Source organism: Candoia aspera, chromosome 1 (genome assembly GCF_035149785.1).
Source record: "Candoia aspera isolate rCanAsp1 chromosome 1, rCanAsp1.hap2, whole genome shotgun sequence".
Taxonomy (NCBI): Eukaryota; Metazoa; Chordata; class Lepidosauria; order Squamata; family Boidae; genus Candoia; species Candoia aspera.
The window spans coordinates 198,611-218,033 of NC_086153.1; the positions used below are offsets into that span (position 1 = coordinate 198,611).

A 19,423-nucleotide genomic window follows, 5' to 3' on the forward strand; every position below is an offset into this window, starting at 1 on the left:
ACATAACGTGCCTCTAGGATCTGATAATGTCCCTGCGGTGAGGGGAGCCAAGATGGGTGAAATTTCTATAGGGTGGGGCTGGCCCAAATCAGCCCTGATTTTTGTTTTAATGAAGTGCCCCAACTGGCCCCCATTATCCCTTTGATTGAATTGTGGGGGCAGGGGGTTACTTTGCACACTGGCATGTTGTATATTGGATGGTTGTGATTATGAAGCAAGGGCAACAAACCACAGCTTTGGTGCCATGTGTTCATTCAGACCCCCTGAAGGATCAGCAGAACCCACATGAAGTTGTGATAACATTCAGTGCCAAAAACAGGCAAACATTCAGAGAATCCAGGAGGGCGAACGCCGTTTCACAAAAGAGTGGGTGTGGGCCAGGTTGGCAAAGGCTGGCTTGGACGCTGCTCAGATCCAACTCCTTAGCCAGTGGTTCCTCCTTATGCTGAAGTGTCGTGGGGCGAAGAGGGTCAGGCCCCAGGCCTAGTGTCACCAATATTTTCATTTGTGCCCTGGGCAGAACTAGCTCACATGCTTCAGTCAGGGTTCAGTGTGTGCATCATGTGGGTCTGGAATACTGCACTAAGTAAACCAAGGTTTAGGAATAAAGGAATAAACTGTAAGCCAGGGTTTAGTTAACCATAAACCACTGTTGGCTGCCACAGTGGGGGCCTCAGTCCAGCAAGAGGACAAGAAGAGTCAGCTTTGCTAGCTTTACTTTACTTCTGATTCATTTTAATCCCAATTCAGGTCGAGTCCTTCCGATGAATGTTTTGTTTAGGTCGCCACGTGCTCTTCCGGGTCTTGGCTTGCAAAGCATTTCTGCTCTGGGGTCCCATTGAGACTTTGGGGCAAGGCTGCCAGTTCAGCTTTCCCACACACCTCCTGGCTGGCAGGCAGGCTGACTGCCATGGCCTCTGGCCTCCTTTGCCCAACCGGGACTTACCAAGGGTGAGGCTGGTGCTCTGCCAGTGGCAGGCACCCCCTGCTGGCCACCACTGGCAGCTCCCCAGGCCCTTTCAAGGCTGAAGAGGCGATCGCTCGGAGGAGGGAAGCGCGTGCTGGCAGTTTCGGCAGTTGCTTTAACAGTACAGCACAGCAGCAGCAGCACCTCAGATACCCAGATGCCAAACTGTTGCCAAAGGCTCTTTTCTGAGCTGCCCCCTCAGAAGAGAAGGGAAATGCCCCATCTCTGTGGGGTGCTAGGCAGCTGCCGGCAGGCTCCAGCTTCAGCATCTCCCATGGTCAGGGCTGCCTCTAAAAGGATCTAAAATGGGGGCCTGATCCCTTCTAGGGGGTGCCTGGCACCTTCTCCAGGGCACGGGCAGGATTGGCATCCTCCAAGCAGGGCCCCGTGAAGCTTCACTGACTCCCTCCCACAGACAAGGGAGGGCAGGGCATGCTTGCTCCCCTGACTGCTCCTCCAGGCACAGTCATGGCTCTGGGCGGCTGCTCCCTCCACCCTCCGCCTCCTCAGGAACCAGCAGGCCTTGAGTGTCAGCCAGGCTGAGGACTGCCTCTGGGGCTGGCTTCCTTGGGGTGTCCTTCCTGGCATCCAGAGCCCTCCAAGGCAGCTTCTGCAGATTTCTGGACTGGGCGGTCTCCTCCAGCCCACTCCAACACTGCTGGATAGCCCGCGGGGGGCCCTCACTGCCCCTTCTGGCTTGGCCCACAGTCATATAAATGGTGGTGATGACGCTTGGCTCAGGGCCAGGAGTTTCCACGGATGCTGCCTCCAGAGTCTCCGCTCTCTGTGCCAGGGGCCAGGGGCCAGGAGCCACCAGCCTGGCTCCTGTGGCCACTGGGACTGTGGCACGCAGAGGCCTGGCAGCTCTCCTCCCAGGGAGCAGGGGCCATGTTCTTGTAGCAGCTTCTGCCCAGGGAGTCGCATGACACCCCCTCAGATCTGCTGGGCTGCAGAGGAGGAACGATGTGGGCTGAACTCTCAGAGGCATTTTGCTTCCGGGTGGGGTGGAGGGCGTCTGGGGGCACCCCGGGACACTGAGAGCCAAAGTGGGTCCCTTCGGCGAAGGAGACGGAGGGCCGCTTGCCCTTGGCAATGCTGGAGGTGCGAGGGATGGCAAAGGGCAAGGGATGCAACGCCACCTCAGGGAGATGGCCAGGTTGATGGCTGCCCTCTGGTGCTGGAAATGCAGAAAAAGAGTTTTAAAAAGAGCACTGGGCTGGGTTCTCCCTAAGAGGAGGCTAGCACAGCACAGTCCGTGCAGCCCCAACCAGGTGTTGTGACACAAGTACAGCTGGGCAGGGCATCCTGGGGCCCTCGTTCCACCATATCTGGGGGTCGCGGCTGAGCCTTGGCTGCTCATTAGCAAAAGCAGCCTCTGTTTAATTTGGGGGTGAGCCAAGTCCATGGCAGCAGGGCCATGGCATTAATTAATTTGGGGGTGAGCAGGCTGGGACTTTCAAGCCTCCTGCAGGAGATGGCTTGGAGCTCATTGGGGCCTCCCACAGGGCTTCCGTATGCTTCCTTCCCCCAAAGGAGAGGAGCCTCCGTGGTGACTGTCATCAGTTCCCTGGTGAAAGCAGCAGCGCAATCAGGGTGGGAGGTTCAGGGACTGCCAGAAATGTCTTTGGATCTACAGGGAAGTATTCCCTGGTTTGGCACCATGAGCTGCCCAAGAGGACTAGTGGCTTTGGGGATCCTTTGGCGATCTGCAGATGGGGGCAGAAGGGGCAATAAGATTGCGTTGGGCTACTGCAGAGGGGAGAGCCTCGTGTGGCGCAGAGTGGTAGGCAGCAGTATTGCAACCGAAACTCTCCCCACAACCTGAGTTTGATCCCGGCGGAAGCTGGATTCCTGGGTAGTCGGCTCAGGTCGACTCAGCCTTCCATCCTTCCAAGGTCGGTAAAATGAGTACCTAGGTTGCTGGGGAAGGTGACAACTGGGGAAGGCAGTGGCAAACCACCCCACTCTATAGTTTGCCAAGAAAACATTGTGAAAGCAGCGTCCCCCAAAAGGGTCAGACGTGACTCAGTGCTTGCACAGGGGACCTTCCACCTTCACTGCAGAGGGGACGTGCTCTCTCCACTCCCCACTCCTACCTTCACTGGGAGGGAGAGTGGACTGTGGCCCTTGGCAGCCCCCCTTTTCTTCGTTTGCTCTGTCGGAGGAGGAGGAGGAGGAGAAGGAGCTATCCGAGGGCCAGGCAGCAGAGGTTGCTTCGAGGAAGCTGGGGTTGAAGGGAATCTCGGGGTCACGGTGGGTGACTGGGGGGAGAACAAGCATCAGAGCATTGGCTGCCCATAAGCCCATCCCTCTTCCCACCACAGGCACTGCCCCTCAGCCTCCCTTGGCTCTTGGGACTGCAGGCAGGCCGGGCAGGCCCAGAGACTGAGACCCCTCCTTGCTGCAGCCTGGAGCCCCTCACCCATAGGGGCCCTCCTCACCTGTCACCCGTGGAAGCTTCGAGCCCCCCTGCGAGAAGCAGGGCAAGCTGGAAGCGAGGCTGGGCAACAAGGCCATTGCGCGATGCTTCGCTGGAGAGGAGGGGTCCCACTTGGCCCTTGGTGCCCTAGGAAAGAGGTGCTGCAGCTCAGGGAGACCTGTTCTCCCCCATCCAGGCCAGAAGCTCATTCCCCTGGGGCCATGGAGGGCAGCCAGAGCAAGGAGCAACCTCCCTGGGGGGCGGGGTGTGAAGCCTTGCCAGCGCTCTCCCTGGTTGGACCAGGCCAGACCAGGCCCCCCAGCCTCCCCCAGCTGCTCTGCTGAAACCCCTCTCCCAGGGTGGGAGTCAGCTCGGTCTCAAGAGAGGCCCCGAAACAAGGAGGGCACACAAAGAGGGAGGGTCCTGGCCCTCAAGCACACCAAATTCCACCAGGTGCGGGGGCCAGGACCCCGCTGGCCATAGCACAGAGCAGGTGGGCAAGGAAGTGGTGGGTCCTCTTACCTGTGCCTAGAGGTTGCCCCACAGCAGTGGCAGCAACAGCAGCAGAGGCAGAGCAGCAGCAGGAGCAGGAGCAGGAGGGGGCCCAGGATGCCTGCGAGGAGGGCCTCCTGGCCTGGGACCCCTGGGAGCAGAGGAAAGGGAGATCAGAGGGGCGAGAAAGCCCCCTCCTACCCAGGGGGTGGCTTCTGGATTGGCCTCAGCCCACCTGGGGAAGGCAGACTTACACCACTGGCAGTCTCCAGAGAGGGGGTGGCATGGTCCCCCCGCGCAGTGGCAGGCCGCTGAACAGTTGGGGCCATGGAAGGCTTCTGGGCAGGTCTGGTTGCAGCTGCAAAGAGGCAGAGACAGAAATGGGATCCGGGCTGGTGGAAGTAGGGCCATCCCCGCAGCCCCCCCCCCCTCCTTGTTACCTGGTGCCCCAGTAGCCAGCCTGGCAGAGGCAAGTCCCAGAGACAGGATCGCAGCTCCCATGGAAACAGTCCAGGCAAGAGGACCGGCAGCCGTCCCCAAAGAAGCCAGGGGAGCAGGGGGCCTCGCACCTGCAGCAAAGCCAGGGAGGGCTCAGCTTGAGAGGCGAAGCAAGCGCAGGGCCCCCTCCCAGCAAGGTTCCCCCTCGCACCCTCCCTTGTCCTGCTCTGGAGGATTCCTCCTGCTCCGCTTGCTTTCCCTCCCCTGCGTGTAGAAGGGCCCAGCTCACATCCCCCACCTGGCACCCACGAATCCTGCTTCGCAGCTCTGGCATTCTCCTGTCTGTGGGTGGCAAGTCTCTCCCTGGCGACAGTGGGGGCACGGCCAGGTGCAGTTCTCGCCATACAGTCCCAGAGGGCAGGGCTGCTTGCAGTGAGTCCCGTTCCAGCCAGGGTCGCAGGCCAGGCAGGCCCCGTCAGTGGGGGAGCACGGCTCTTGGCTCCTGCAGTGGCCGCAGCTGCAGGAGCAGGGGGAAACAGAGTGCAGGGCAGTGAGTGGCCACACAGGGGAGTCCGACACTTGGGCCAGACTCTTCTCTCAGCCTGCTCAGCCAGCTCTGCCTGGCCTGGCTTCTCCTGGGCCTGACCTGTCCTGGGCCATGGGCTCCTCACCTGTGGGTGCACTGGGGTCCATAGGTCCCGCCAGGGCAGGGCTCCGTGCAGCTTTGGCCCCTGTAGCCAGCATCGCAGGTGCAGTGTCCGTCTTGGGGTGAGCACGTGCCGTGCAGACACCGGCACGGGTGCTGGCAGGCCGCCCCCCACCACCCTGCCTTACACTCACATCGGCCAGATTCCTGGGCACATGGCGAGCTGTTGCAACTGCAGAAAGAGGAGCATCGCCTGCCCCACCAGCCCCGATGGCAGAGACAGCGGCCTGTCACTGGATCGCAGCGGGAGCCAGAGAGATTGCACTGGCACTGCCTCCGACAGTCAGGGGCCCACCAGCCCGGCTCGCACTGGCAGGTCCCGGTGATGGGGTGGCAGCGGCCTCGTGGCCCACACAGGCAAGCCAACTGGCAGAGTGGTCCCCACCAGCCAGGGTGGCAGCTGCACACTCCGTTGGCTGGATGGCACCCCCCATGGGGGTGGCAGCGGCAGCTCTGCTTGCAGTCTGGGCCCCAGTACTGCTCCGGGCAGCCTGAAAGGGAAGCACAGGCCATGCTCAGCCCCCTGGACCAGCCCCCGTTCCCATGCTGTCTCCCTCGGTTGTAGGACTGGCAAGGTCTGCCTGAAGAGTCCAGTGGCAGGGACCCTTATGCATCTCCGAGGTGCCAACCAACCAGTGCCAAGGGGACATCAAGAGGGAAGTCACCCAATGGGCACGGCATGAAGCCAAACAGGGCTGAGCAAGGAAGAGCTTATTCGGGGTGGGGGTCAGAAGCCCCCCTCCCCCAGTCGTCCCAGCAGAGGACTGGAGGAGGGCGCTGTTTTTAGCAGGCAGGGGAAGCTGCTGCGAAAGGCTTTTGCCACCTTTGCGTTGCCTTGACCTGCTCAGGATTCAGGGAGCAGTTTCTTGGGCCTCCCATCCAAGGCCATACTCACGGGCACTGCAGTTGGCCCCGAAGAAGCCAGGGCGGCAGCGGCAGACAGCAGGGCGGATGCAGACCTCCTCCTCCCGGCAGGCGTCAGCCCCCAAACAGAGGGCTGATGGGAGAGTGGAAGGAAGAGCAAGGTGAGGCAGGGCGGGGCGGGGGGCTGCCCCTGGCCCCAGGGAAGGGTGGCCAAGGCAGCAGCAGCAGCAGCCACCACTCCCTGCTTGGAGGGGGCCATCCCGAATCCCCAGTGCACGCCACCCGCCGGCATCCCTAAGCTGCGGAAGAAACCATGTCCGGACCTGCTGCGGAAGAAACCATCTCCGGACCTGGGGCCCCTGCAAGCCAGAGGGCCTCTCGCCCGGGCCCGCGAGCCCCTCCCGAAGAGAGAGACTCACCAAGGGGGCATTCGGGGCCCACTTGCTTCCATCCCGGGCAGCAGATGAGGACGGGGGGCAGGCTAGCGGGAGAGAGACACTGTCCTTAGCCAGGGAGAGGAACTGGCCCGCACCCGAAGCCCTCCTCGGCCGGTCAGGGCGTCCCGCCCCCGCCTCCGCCCCCGCCCCCGCCCCCGCCCCCGCCGGGGACACCGGCTCACACGGACAGCCAGCCCGGCCCTCCCCTGCGGAGTCACCAGCTTTCCCTCGACGTGCTTAAAACCCTTCCGAGTCTTCCGGACCGAAGCGCTGCTCGGCCGGCAAGGCGAGCAGGACCCTCCGGCACCCTCCGAGAGCGAAGCGGCGCTGCTCCAGGTCTCTCGGTCGGGCAGAGCAGCGAGGCTTAGACAGCCCCAGCAAGCATTTGGCAATGTAGCTGCCGGCCGGGAGGCCTCCGGCGGTCTGCAACTACAGTTCCCAGCATCCCCAGCCGGCGCGATCATGGGCCAAACTGGCTGGGAAGTCCGCTGGTGTCGCCTCCCACGCGCCCAGGGGGCATCAGGCGGACCCAAGCGGGACTGAGAAAGAATGGACGGAAACGGAAAAGAGCCGCAGAAAGGCAGGCGTCGATCTGGAAGAGGCACCCGAGGCGCGCCCCCGCCGCCCTCCCCCGTCGGGCGGCATCCTGGCTTTCGCTCCTCGCGCGGTCCCGCTCCCCTGGCCGCCTGGGCCCGCCTCGCACCCCGGGCCTCTGTTGTCCGCTCGGGTTTGCGGGAGCAGCAGCGGAGCCCGGCTCGAAGGGGCGACGGACGGGAACGGAGGCAGAAAGGCGTCCTCGCAATGGAGCCCAGGGACGCCCTCCTCCAGAAGCCCCGCCGGACGCGCCCCGGTTTGCAGCCGCTTCCCGCCCCCGGAGCGGGGGACCGCAGCGGCCCCGCTTTGCCGGCGGACTCAGCCGTTGGGGTTCGCCTGACCCGCCAGAGCGGAGCGCGCGGGCGGCCTTTGGCGGGAAGCGGGGGCGGCGGCCGGCTCCCACCTACCTATCCGCCGCCCTGCACACGTGCTTTCCCCCGGGCTCCAGCGCCGGGGAGCCGCGCCCGGTGCCCGGCAGGCCGAGCACCAGCAACAGCGGAGCCCAGCAGCGCTCCATCGTCCCGGGGCCCGGCCGGCAGAACTCCCCGCTGGCTGCCCAGGCGGCCGCGACCCTCCGCGCAGCAGCGCCTCTCCGCCCATTTCCTGCGGGTCTTCCTGAGGAAGCCGCGGCTGCAGAGGGGCCCAGCGACGGCTGCCCCGCCTTTCGCCCCAGGCCCCTTTTGCCTTTTGCCTGGGCACTGGGACAAAGCAGCATCAGGCCTGGTTGGTCTTGGGTGGGATCCCTGGGGAGACAAGCAAATGCCCCCAGCCCAAACTCATTCCGTGGTGCTGCTGAGAGAGACCCACGATGTGCCAGGCCTCCCGTTCAGGCTGAGGGTCTGTTCCTCGAACCTTCTCTTGGTGCTTACCACAGCTTTGGAGGGCTTCCACCTGGGAGGGGCAGGACTCTACAGCCATTTTACAGTTGTGGCAAGAGAGGGAGGGAGGGAGGGAGGAAGATGGGGGCACCTCTAGCCCTGAGCACTCACTGTGCCAGCTCCTGGTAGAGGACAACAGGTGCTGCCTGCTGCCTTTCTTTTACTGGGAATCCTCTTTTCACAGCCTGGAATCCGGCTGCCTTGGAGGCCCAGCGTTCATGGGTTTAAAGGGCCTTTCAGGTGTGCTACCTATGCTGGAGCCCGAATGAACCAGGGTTGGATGGCTCTGGAGCTCACCAGCTATAAGAAGCAAGCGACAGAAAGCAATGCTCTTCACCCAGACTCAGCACACTGGCAGCATCGTCAAAAACCACCTATGATTTTATTTTGTACCAAGTTAAAGAGCTTTACTAACCCTGCAGGACTTCGGTTCATTCCCACAGCAACTCTCCAGAGCCAAATCAGATGCCGTCTCCTACGATGGGGCTGGCTACTGAGCATGACCCTCCCCCGGCCCATGATTGCCCTTCCCTTCATTTCTGCCAGGCCCCTTGGGCCTCTGCCAGGGCATTTTAGCTTCCCCTTGAGGCCTTCCTGGCTTCTGTGCTGAGCTCAGGGGACCCTGGAGGGGAGTGCCCACGTCCTCTTTCCTGGGGTCAGGGTGGGCTGAGCTGTGGCTGTTCTCTTGGTTCAGGAAAGGGAGGGAGGAATGCCATGAGGTGCGGCTGGAGGGGGGTTTCCAGGCTCCAGACTCACTCAGAGGAGGAAGCAGCACTTCATGCTTGGGCTTCTCCTTGTTCAAGATCTGCATGAGAGGCTTGTTCTGAGCAGCCCATGGAGGCGGAGGAGGGGCCGACTTGGCTGTGGGACATCCTGCCCCGTTGCCCTCCCTCTGCTGGCCCTGCTTGAATCGATTTCCAGTGCCAGAAGATAGCTATTTCCACTTCTAACCAGCAAGGGTTTTCATTCCTGCTTGCATGTTTTGCTGCTTTATTGTTCATATTTTTAGCTTCTTACTGTTTGGGTGTTAAAGGTTCAGTGTTAATGTTTCACTCTAGCTAGTCACCCTGGAAGGCTGCAGATCGGCAATCCATATAAAAATCTTGTCCAGGGGCAGGTTCCCAGAATGTGTATAACTGCATGGAGGAAGTGCCAGGTGGAAGATTTTGAGAGGTGCATTGGATAGGCCCGTTTCCTCCCAAGGACATAAGCCACGCCGGGGTTTCTGGGCACAATCTGAGGGCAGCACAGCACTTCCAGAGCACATGAACAGCTGCCTTCTGCTCAGGGACTGGGCTCATGGCAGACTCCCTGGAGGGATCCTGGGCCTGTGCTGGTGCCAGCTGGCAGCAACAGATGGGGTCTGGGAGAGTTGGTGCCCCCAGGCTGCCTGCACAACCACATCAGCCCCTTTAAAAGCATTTCCTTCTGGGCAGAGGCACCCTTCTGGAGCCCAGATGGGCAGCCCTGCAGATCCAGGCAGCTGCCCCTGGCTCAGGGAAGCGGGGAGGTTCTGCCCGGGGCAGGGGAGGCACAGGGCCCTTTATCTTCTCTCTCTTCCTCCCCCGGACCCACATCTTCTGCGCTGACGATCTCCCAGGTTCCAGTGTTCCTGCCTTCAGTGGGGCTGGCCTGGGGGGTTCGGTGATACCACTGGCTGAAACTGTGGGGAGGAGAGAGACATAGGAGACCTATGACAGCAGAGAGCAAGACCTTCTCCACACAAGATTTTCAAAAAAAAGGTGCGTCTGGCCACACTGTGCAATAGCGCCACTGTTGTCCTCTTCAGAGGAGCAAACCTCTGCCCCTTGAGCAGGGGCTGGCCTTGCTCTGGGTAACCAAGGTCTGGCTTTTATAGGGATCCCGGAGGATTTAGGAGTTTACCACGGGCTGCAAGTCTAGAATGCCCGTCTGAGAGCAGGTGTCCAAGACGCCTCATGGAGGCTGAGTCCAGCTGATTAGAGGGACGCTAATCTTGAACTTGACCCACTTGTCACCCTCAACTGCTAAACATTCAGACCCGATTAGCCTTCGGATGGGAGGCCACCAGGGAATCCCGGGTCTTTAGGCTTCACTGGGGAATAAACATCATCAAAAATCCCTACTGTGGTCCTGAAACTAAAAGCTGCTTCAGCAAATTGCTTGACAAATGCATATGTCTAGAAGTCAGTGAAAAGCTGTACATTCCCAGGGAGTTGACTGAAGGGAGTTTTTACTTTTTTTAAAAGAAAAGCCCTGAAATATGGTGGCCTTGCCTCGTCCTGGTCTATTAGCTTAGGCTGGCTGGCTGGCTTCTCCTTTTCCCCAGGTAAACAGCCTCTGGGCCTCAACAGGATTCCCTCCCTGCCCAGCAACAGCCACCCTTCCATCCAGGCCAGACTTACAAGCTCTTGATCCTGGATTCAGGCAGGCGGCCATCCATGCGGTCGGAGCCAGGGGGGTCTGCCGGCCACCCCTCCTCCTCCTCCTCCTCCCTGAAACAGCAGAGCAGAACCAAGCAGGCATTGCAGACACCTCAATGGGTGTGTGTGTGCGCGCGTGCTCATGTGCATGCTGAAATTGGGGGTGTTCCCCATTTCCTGGGGAATATGGCAATACCACTGCCAGAACCTCGCCATCTGGACCATCTCATTAGATAGCTACAGTTGCATCTTTCTCCCTGCAGTTTTGCACACTTGTTAATGAACTTTCTCATACCTGCTGATTTTCTTCTATTTCCCATCCTAACCATAAAATAGTTATAGATGAAATTCTGGTACTTTACAAACTATCAAAGGATACACGCATCTGATTAAACAGCTGGTTTTCATGAAATTATGCCATAAATAACTGCACCAGGATATCTCCAAGGCAGAACCAAGGGCCAGGAGTGAAGTTGGAGGATGACTGAAACTATCTAAGAATGCCCATTTCCTTTTAGTTTGAACCTCCAGGGCCAGATGAACTGCTTCCACTGGTCAGGCCAACCCTCCATATACCCTTTTGGAGAAATTCTGGGGAACTTGCAGAGCATTGGGTGACTGGAGGAGAGCAAACGTCACCCCACCTTCAACCAATCCAGGGAGCTACAGACCAGCCAGCCTCACACCTGTACCTGAGAAGAGCCCAGAGGAGACCATAAAGAGGTGGATTTGTAAGATGAGTTGGCACAGAGCAGTCTGGCCAAATGTGAGATGTGCCTTTATTCCTTTTCATTTCTTTCTCAGGCTATTCAGCAAGTGCACTGTTTCCCTGGATGGGGGAAATTAACAACTCCCCCTTCCTCTCCCTGTTTGCTCACTCTCCCCAACTACAGTTTTAGCTGTGCACAGAGGCCAGTTCCTATCTGGGTCCAACCCATCCAGGCCAGGAGGGGCTGGGCTGCCAGATTCTGCAGCAGCTGATCTTTGTTGTTGGTGGGCTGCTTGGAGCCGACCCATTTGCCCCAGAGCCAGCTGAGGGTCAAGAGGGAGGGAGACGTGCCTCGCCCGGGAGCTCTCACCACCTTGGGGAGAACAAAGCCAGCCCAGCCTGCGCGTGGCCAAGAGACCCACCTGCCCGTCGGCTCCTCTTCCGTCCCCAGCATCTTGGCCCAGATCTTTTTGCGCTGTTTCTTGATGGCAGACTTCACCGCATCCAGGAGGAGGGCTGGGACCCACTCATCATTAAGCAGCTCCCTACAGGGGAGAAGCAGTTCAGTCTCGGGAGTGTTGTGCGAGGGAGGAAATTGACCTCTCCTCTAAGAGGGAGACTCCGCAAACTCCTACATTTGAGTAGGAAAAAAACAAGCATACCCGTAGGATGGAGAAATCTATTTGGCAGCATTACACTGATTAGCTGTGATTTATATACTAACTTTATCTCACTGACTCCCAACAATTTGCACAATCACAATATGTTAGAATAATTCTAAAATCAGTAACTGCATACAACTAGAGGTGACTCCTTAAGTATACCCCAAGGCGCTCTGGATCAGCTCCGTTCAGTAACTTTCAGAATGCCACAGGGGGAAACAAACCTATCTGGGTGTCTTGGTGGATCACATGCTAAATACGAGCCAACAGTGTGATGCAGCTGCAAAAAAAGCAAACGCAGTCCTAGGCTACATCAACAGTAGTCTGTTGTCAACAACAGGAGAAGTCCTGGTTCCTCTCCATTCTGCACTGGTTAGGTTGTACTTAGAATACTCCACCCAGATCTGGGCGCCACATTTTAGGAAGGTGCGAGGCAAGAGAAGATGACCAATAGCAAGGTCGATGGACTTGCTTACAGAGGCAGTCGGCACCACTGGAAGGTCCAAAGGGCCAAGCTGGGGACGGGTCATTTTATTTAGTTAGTTGGATTTTGGCACCATCCAACTCCAGGGCAACCCCGGGTGGCTGACAATATAAAAAATAAAATACAAATGCAATAAGATAAATAAAAATACAATAAGTGAAATAAGGAAATGACAATCTGGATAACTGACATCAAAATATATACAACGTATGTCAGCATCCTGAAAGTATGTAAGTGTGATCATGAAGAGTCAACACTGACTTGATGGCACGTAATCAATCAGTCAGATCAATGGAATGGCTTAGTCCCTAAGGTGGAGGGCTAGAAGTTTCAGGGAGACGACCTTGAGGGAAACAGGCAAGAACCCTCATATTTGCCATTGTGCATAGGGACCCAGGGGTGTGGTAGAGCCTGTGCAGTGGCTGTGTTGATTATTGTTGATGGGTGTTGGTATACCTCGGCTATGGACTGTGTTGGATGGTTTTTTTATATTGTCTTTATACGGGGGTGGGGGTGGGGGGGTTGTATTGGTTTTGTTTTTTATATTTTTAATTGCTGTGAGCCTCCCAGAGTCATATATTTCAGATGGACAGCTATATAAAATGAAATAAATAAATAAGCAAGTCAGCAAAGAGGGCTGAAACATTCCTTAAGTCCTGGAAAGCAAGATAGTATTCAAAGAGACTTGGGCAAACTTCTCCCTGATTCACTGAGGTATAAAAAGGAGGGGAAGTAAAGCACAACAAGCTTGAAAAACTCTGTTATTATAGTCTATCAAGGAGAGTTCTACTTTTCCTGTGAAGTCTGTTTCCTAACCTGGTTTACCTCAAAGATCTGACACAAACTCCCTCTCTTGTCTACACATCTGGGTCCTGCCTCCTGCTTTGGAGCAGCATTGTGGTAATTTCTCACACCATTACCTTACTTGCTGCCCACCTATTAACCCTAACCCCTAAAAAGTGTGCTGACAATTCAGCATTTTTTTAAATAATGGGAAAAATTGAATAATTTCTAAACTGCAACCTTTTGGTTGCATAGCATAAAGTCATGTCATTAGAGGTTTCAGTCCTTCTCCTAAGCCCTTGGGAGACAGACGAATCCCACCAGCAATAAATAAAGTCAAACTTTATTTTTTTTAAAAAAGAGAAAATGTAATTACTCTCTTTATGTTAGGTATTAAAACTTTCCCCATTGGAAGAAAGAAATACTGAAGTACCTTGATAAAACGATTGTTTCCACGTGAGTTATAAAGAAAAAAAATCTAAAATAAGATGCAGTGATACAATTAGTGAGTTTAGAAGAGAGACTGCTTGTAAATTATATTTTAGCTTAAAATAAGTTAATAAAAAAAAATTTCTGGGACACGAAAAGTTTGGAATTTTAAAAAGATGTTGGTTACACCAAATTTCCTACTTGTATAGAAGCACAAGAGACCCCAAAGTTCAAAATTCAAATGCAGTTTTCTGGCTAAACATTTTAATCCCCCTTTTTAGAGATAAACAGATTCCTGAAGTGAACACCCTTTGCTTGTTTCCTGGTGTTTTTTTTTAAGCTTCTTGTATCAAAGGCTCAGGAGAACTATGTTAATTCCTGCCTTTTCTTTGCCCAGGGACCCAGCTTCTTCCCCTTTCCTTATTTCCTCAAGTTTCAAACAAGCAAAGTTTTTAGAGAAAAACTGAACCTGCCTCCAGCTGAGGAGGAGGGCTTGGCCTCCGGCTCCCTGGGCACATGAAAAGGGCCGTGCCACACTTGTGGGCACGGACTGAGAGTGCCTGGCCTCCACTGGACCTGGGCGATTATCTGGGACCAGTCCCAGGCCCAGCAGAAGGACTCTGGCCAACCAGGGGATCCTGGGGAAGAGAAGACTGCAAGGAGACGGGGTAGCCATCTGAAGCGCCCAAAGGGCCACCAAGTGGATGAAAGGGGAATTGTTCAGGGTTGCTCCAGAAGGCAAGAAACAAGGGGTTTAAATTACGAGGATCTGGTGGGGAGGAATTCCCAGAGCTCCTCAACTGGCTGGAACCGGCTGGCCTAGGGATAGGAGGCCTTTCTGCGGGAGGCTGGACAGCTGCCCCTGGGGGAGGGAGGGAGGCAGGGCGGTGGTTCCTGCACTGGGGGATCTTCACGGAACACCCCCCCCTTCCCCTCCCGTTCTCTGGTTCCATGATTAGAAATAAGGGGCTGGGGAGTTTGGTGTTCTGAAAGAAGAGACACACACACACACACCACTTTTCAAATGTGTGAAAAGTAAGAGAAGATTACAGCAATGCTGCAGAACAAAACGGAGGATTACAGATTTTGTCAAGCCCTTGAGAAGAACTTCCTAACCCAAACCCTTTGGACAGGGGAACAAGCTGACCCTTTCCTGGAAGGACTGACAAAGAGGCTGCACCAGGACTGCTGGAAGCCCCCTCTTTCCAGCATGGCCAGACCCCATCACCTCTAGAGGGCCCTGCAGCAGCGCCCCCCCCCCCCCCCCGATAGAAGAGCCACGTGGATCTCCTTCCTGCCAGAATCCGAGGAAGTACAGCTCTCCGGACTGAGGCAGGTCTGGGGCTGCAGCAGCCCCATCAGTGGAGAATCCCCCCTTGCTCCCCACACCTCAAAGGACCCATGGAGCTGGACTGACCGCTGGTAATAGGCCAGCTCCTCCTCCACCAAGAAAAGGCTGGTCTTGAGTTCATTGCGTTCTTGAAGGATCTGCTGCAGCTCTTCTTTGGAGAAGGAGCGCTGGCCAGGCAGGTGTTCCAGGGGTGCAGGGGCCACTGCCGCACCCCCCTCCTCCTCTCCCTGAGGAAAGATGGGGATGTTTATATCGCCTTGTACCATGAGCCACCCAAGTCAGTCAGGCGGTGCCTAAATTGAATGAGTCAATGAATGATCCGACCAAGACCAGTAAAATGAAGCTAGTCCCTGGCCCCTGCCCTGGACACCATCTCCTCCTTTCACCTGAAGGCCCCCAGGCAGCTTAGGAGAAAGGCTGGACCTGGGGCTCCATCAGCCTCTCTCTTCCACAGTAGGGTGGGAGACTGGCAGCCCACAAGAGCCCCCATCCCAAGACTACTTGGAGCCCAAATTAGCAGGGCAAAAGGTCTTGGTTGCTGTAGGGAGGCAAGCAATGACCTTGGGAAGCCATCCAGAGGCCGTTAAGGCCACAAGAGGGACAGAAGCATGGCTGAAGCCCAGCCAACACTGGCCCAGGGAGGTGGGGAAGCATTAGATAAAGGCTCAGACTGGCTCTCCCCGACTCCCTGGGCCAGTGTTTCTCAACCTTGGCCACTTTAAGATGGGTGGACTTCAACTCCCAGAATTCCCCAGCCAGCCATCTTCAAGTGGCCTTGAGAAACCCTGCCCTGGGGTAGAAGAGGGAGGGAGGGAGGTCGCAGGCAGACTCGCAAGATTCTTTTGCTGTAGCGTCTCTCAGTAAAGTTGGTTTTACATCTTCCTGTGGAGTCGGTTTCCTGATCTGGTCTACCTCGAAGGGCTGGCAGCTGCCCACCACAGGCCACAAGGTTCCTGTGCAGCCAGACGGAGGATGGGCTCAGGAGGCCAAGGTCCCTCTAGGTTGGACTGGCAGGTGAGTCCCCCTGGAAATCCATGGCTTTGCCCTCCCCCCAACCCCCCGTGGCAGAAAATCTGCTTGCTTTGTCCCCCTCACCGTGGTGGCACCAGTCCTCATGGGCTCAGCTGCTCTGCTCTGCCTTTCTGCTTCCCAGCAGGCCTCCACCTCCATCTTCTTCTCCAGGGCGCTCCTGAGCTGCACCTGCACGATGGCCAGCTTCCGGCGAAGGTTCTCGTTCATGGTCATGAAGCGGTTGAGCTGTTCCTGCAGCTGTGGAGCCAGACACACAGCTACCCTCAGCCACCAGGGGATGTGGAAGTCCCCCCCCCCCACGGGCCCTTGGAGGCAGCTTCCCTTCCATCCCAGGGGGTGAGGTGGCAGCCACTGGCACTCACTGCCTCTGTGTCCTGGACCTTGCGCTGGATCTTGTGGTCCTGGGCCCGGATCCTGTCCCTCTGGTGATCCACCACCTCCTTGAGCTGCAGCATCACCTCCCGCTCTTTGCACAAAGCGCTGTCTGTGGCAGGACGGAGACCTGCTTGGTGCTGGCCCTTCTGCTTTGCCACTGGCTTGGCTTCTCTTCTAGCTGAAGAGGCCTTGCCTTGGTTAGGTTACCATTAGCAGCACCAGCAGGGCAGGGAAACCCCTTATGCAAGCAGAAGGCAAGCAGCAAGGGCGCCCTCAAAGGAGGGAAGCAGATGTGGCCCCAGGATCTCTGACGGCCCCTGGCCCCAGCCCCTCTCCATCCCGGCTAAAGCAGACAGGGTGTGCTCCCCCTGCCCAGTGACATCTGCCACAGTGGGCAGCAGCTCCCCAGACAGTTCCCATCGTTTCTCTGGCCCAGGAGGGCTCTGAGCGAAGGTGCCAGGGACCAACCTACCCCCTTCCCCAGGGCTTCAGCTGCTTGCCCAATCAAGGGATGCCCATTGCAGCATTTGTTTTTGTTTATCAAACTTGTAAGCTGCCCAACTCCCAATGACTCTGGGTGGCTCATGACAATCAAAACAAGGAAATTACAATAAAACCAATTAAAAAGAAGATGAAAGATAAAAGATGGCAAGAACGACAGATCAGATGGGAGCGAACGAAAGGTCTCTCTCCCTCGGCAAAGTCCTGTTTGCCTAAGCCATTGTTCGTTGGATAAGCACAACTGACTGGGTTTGCACAAAGAACTAAGCTATAAACCATGCCTTATAGGTGGCATTCACATAACTTGCTAAACCCAAACCACATTACAGGTTTAGTGACAAGTCTCTGAGTTACAGCCATCAAGCTGGTCCCAAACTCATTGGCCCAAGTTTAACAGCACTCCATCGGGAAGAGTTGGCTTATAAGCCACGGCTTTGCAGCACTCCACGTGCCAAGAGATGCCAAGCAAGAAGGACTCTCCTCCCTCTCATGGAGCGGCATCCTCTAGGGCAGCGCCAGAGAATGATGGGCATCCACAGAAGATCGTGTCTGCTCGTCCTCCCTTGATGCAGCAGCTCTGCATAGATTTAATTACTTGCTGAATGAACTCGCGATTCATAACCCAGACTTCCTTTCAGAGAGTGGCAGCAAAACAGCACGTGATAGAACTCCCTCCCTCCTCGCTGGCTGCAGCTTCTGTGTTTCAGTTGTCTCCAATTTCCAGCTTGATTCCGGATTCTCTCCCGGCCCATCCCAGCTAAACAGCCCAGGAGCAGAGCAGCAAACTGGAGACCAAGAGGCTGCCGCCATTCCTGGGCAGGACACACCTGGACTTATGAGTTAACCAGCTAGGCTAGGTTTGCGCAGAACACCAAACCACAGGAAAGTGTGTTGTGCAAATGCAACTGCTCAGCTCTATGTCATGAACACACCCACAGCGTGTGGAATTGCCCAGTGCAGGCTTCAAAGCTGAGGGCGGCAGCCTGTTGCACAGCAACATTCATTCTTGCTCTCGTTCTCTCTCTCCTTGCTGAGACACACGAGCGGGGAGCCTCTGGGCTCTTTGGGGGCCTGTGACTGATAGCAGGAGTCCTACAAGGGGCCAGGCCGCCCTTCAGTGATCCTCGGAACAAGGAAGTCTGCCTGTGCGGCTGCTGGAATCTTCTCACTGGTTGTGTTTCCAGTCCAAAGCAAAAGCAGGCATGGACAAAGCAGGGGAATGCAGAGAAACGGTGGCAGGAAAGCGAAGAGAAAAGCTGCGGTCCAGAGCTCCATCCCGCACTGTACACGGCAACATTCAGGCCGTGGAAATCTAGACCCCGCCTTTCCTGGCAGAGCAAGAAGGGTGAGGGTCACAGATGCGCTCCTCTCTGGCATAGCACGCAGTGGCCCCGGCCTCTGGAGCTCCACACAGCGAACGAACAGTGCGCTCTCCCTCCCTCTCTCTCTCCTTGGCCCACGCGCCCTGATAAGGCACATCTGTGAAGAGAGGCCACCCGGAAAGATCCCGTGGCTAGGGTTAGGGTTACAGAGCCCAGGCAAGATTGTTTGTGGCGCCAGGGGAGCGCTGAGCAGCGGCGGCACCCGCAAGTCCAGCTCCAAGGCCTACGGGCTTTGGGCCCAGAGCGTGCCCCTCCCTTTCTGGGAAGCTCCCGCCTTCCTTGTCCCGGCCCTCACCTTTCTGGGCTTGGCCGCCTGCCAACAGGCTCAAAGCTCGCTGCTGCTCCTCTTCCAGCAGGGCCAGCCGACTCCGGAGCCGCCGCTCCCTCTCCCGGGCCTCGGCTAGCTGCTGCTCCGCCACCTGCCAGGAGGAGATGTCAAGCGGGAGGCAGAGGGGGGCCGACGTTCCGATCCCCCGCCCCATCCGCGCCCCGAGGGCTCCGGACACCGCGGCGCAGGGAAGGCGGCGGGCCGCCTGGGCGATCCAAGCGCGGCGGGGAACGAGCAGCTGGGCGAGCTGTCGCAGATTCGGAGGGGGGCTAGAGTAGGAGGTAGCGCGGTTCGCCCACCCCGGCTCCCAGGGCTTGAGCGGGGCCACCAGGCCGGCTCGCAGCAGCTGCCCGTTCCTCCCCCGCTCCCCCATATCTCGTCCCTCCGGGCCGAGGCGGGAGGCGGCGAGGCGCGGACGTTCCACGCCCGCATGAGCCGAGATCGGAGGATGCGCTCCTGACCAGCAGCAGAGCTCGGCCACCGGGACCTCCCGCGCGCCCAGGTGGTGCCGCCTCTCCCCACCGGCGGGACAGCCCTTCCCCAGCCCGGGGAAGCGCGCGGGCCTTCGCACCTGCCTCGAGCGCTGCGCCGCGGCCGCGGGAGGGTCCTCGTCGGACGGTGCTTCCAGCAGCCCGCTCGTCCACTCCGGAGCCCCGCCGAGGCCACCTGCTGCTCCGGCCGCGGCCAGCGTCTCTAGGACTTCGAGGAGGCGCACCACCTGCGACACCAGCCCGGCCAAGGCGTCCGGCCCGAAGCGATCCGAGAGCCGCTGGAGCTCGGAGCCCAGCGCGCCCGCCAGCCGGTACACGTAGGCGGCCTCCATCGGGCCGAGCAGCCCGCGCTCCCGCCCGGGACAGGACGACGGACGGCGCTGCCTCCGCTCGGCCACAGCAGCGACTGCGCTCCAGCGGGCGAAGGGGAGGCGCCGCTCCGCCCTTGGACTGGTTCGCCCCGCCTCGAGGCTGGAGGGAAGGCGCCGCTGGCGCGACTCTGCCTGCCTGGGTCCGGAGCGCCCTTAGCTCTCCTGCTGGGCAGCCTCGCTCGGCGGGCGGGCCGGGGGGTTGACCTCGCAGCTCCTCCTCCGTCTGCCCGGCCGCGCGCCTGCTGCCTTCGGCGGGGGCGCCCGAGAACCTCGGCGAGGCTTTGCGCGAACCGAGCGGCGATTTAGGGGCGGGGTGCGTCCGCGGCAG

The 19,423-nt window shown here is 58.0% G+C and overlaps 2 protein-coding genes across 2 annotated transcripts; both read right to left on the minus strand.

Annotated features, from left to right (window-relative positions):
* Nucleotides 1-701: 701 nt before the first annotated feature.
* Nucleotides 702-7,665, minus strand: SCARF1 (scavenger receptor class F member 1). Its single transcript, XM_063291077.1, is given in 12 exon segments — nucleotides 702-1,767; nucleotides 1,769-2,144; nucleotides 3,064-3,228; nucleotides 3,409-3,533; nucleotides 3,909-4,029; nucleotides 4,133-4,236; nucleotides 4,319-4,447; nucleotides 4,615-4,833; nucleotides 4,988-5,513; nucleotides 5,918-6,019; nucleotides 6,306-6,367; nucleotides 7,325-7,665. Coding segments are annotated over 12 exon segments (2,571 nt in total). The 5' UTR covers nucleotides 7,633-7,665; the 3' UTR covers nucleotides 702-1,433.
* A 492-nt stretch (nucleotides 7,666-8,157) lies between these two features.
* On the minus strand, nucleotides 8,158-19,138 carry RILP (Rab interacting lysosomal protein). Its single transcript, XM_063294676.1, has 8 exons — nucleotides 18,805-19,138; nucleotides 18,201-18,324; nucleotides 16,010-16,131; nucleotides 15,711-15,884; nucleotides 14,682-14,842; nucleotides 11,329-11,451; nucleotides 10,180-10,269; nucleotides 8,158-9,458 (listed from the first exon to the last, which is right to left on the minus strand). The coding sequence occupies exons 1-8, from the start codon at nucleotides 19,054-19,056 to the stop codon at nucleotides 9,290-9,292; spliced, it is 1,215 nt and encodes a 404-aa protein (XP_063150746.1). The 5' UTR covers nucleotides 19,057-19,138; the 3' UTR covers nucleotides 8,158-9,289.
* Nucleotides 19,139-19,423: the final 285 nt, after the last annotated feature.

What these genes read in the sequence shown, in the direction of transcription:
- RILP (XM_063294676.1), bottom strand. Translation starts at nt 19,056, where the DNA reads ATGGAGGCCGCCTACGTGTACCGGCTGGCGGGCGCGCTGGGCTCCGAG. An exon ending in GAAGAGGAGCCGACGGGCAG is followed by an intron (nt 10,270 to 11,328) that starts GTGGGTCTCTTG and finishes CTGCTGTTTCAG; the next exon opens with GGAGGAGGAGGAGGAGGAGG. An exon ending in GAATCCAGGATCAAGAGCTT is followed by an intron (nt 9,459 to 10,179) that starts GTAAGTCTGGCC and finishes TCCTCCCCACAG; the next exon opens with TTTCAGCCAGTGGTATCACC.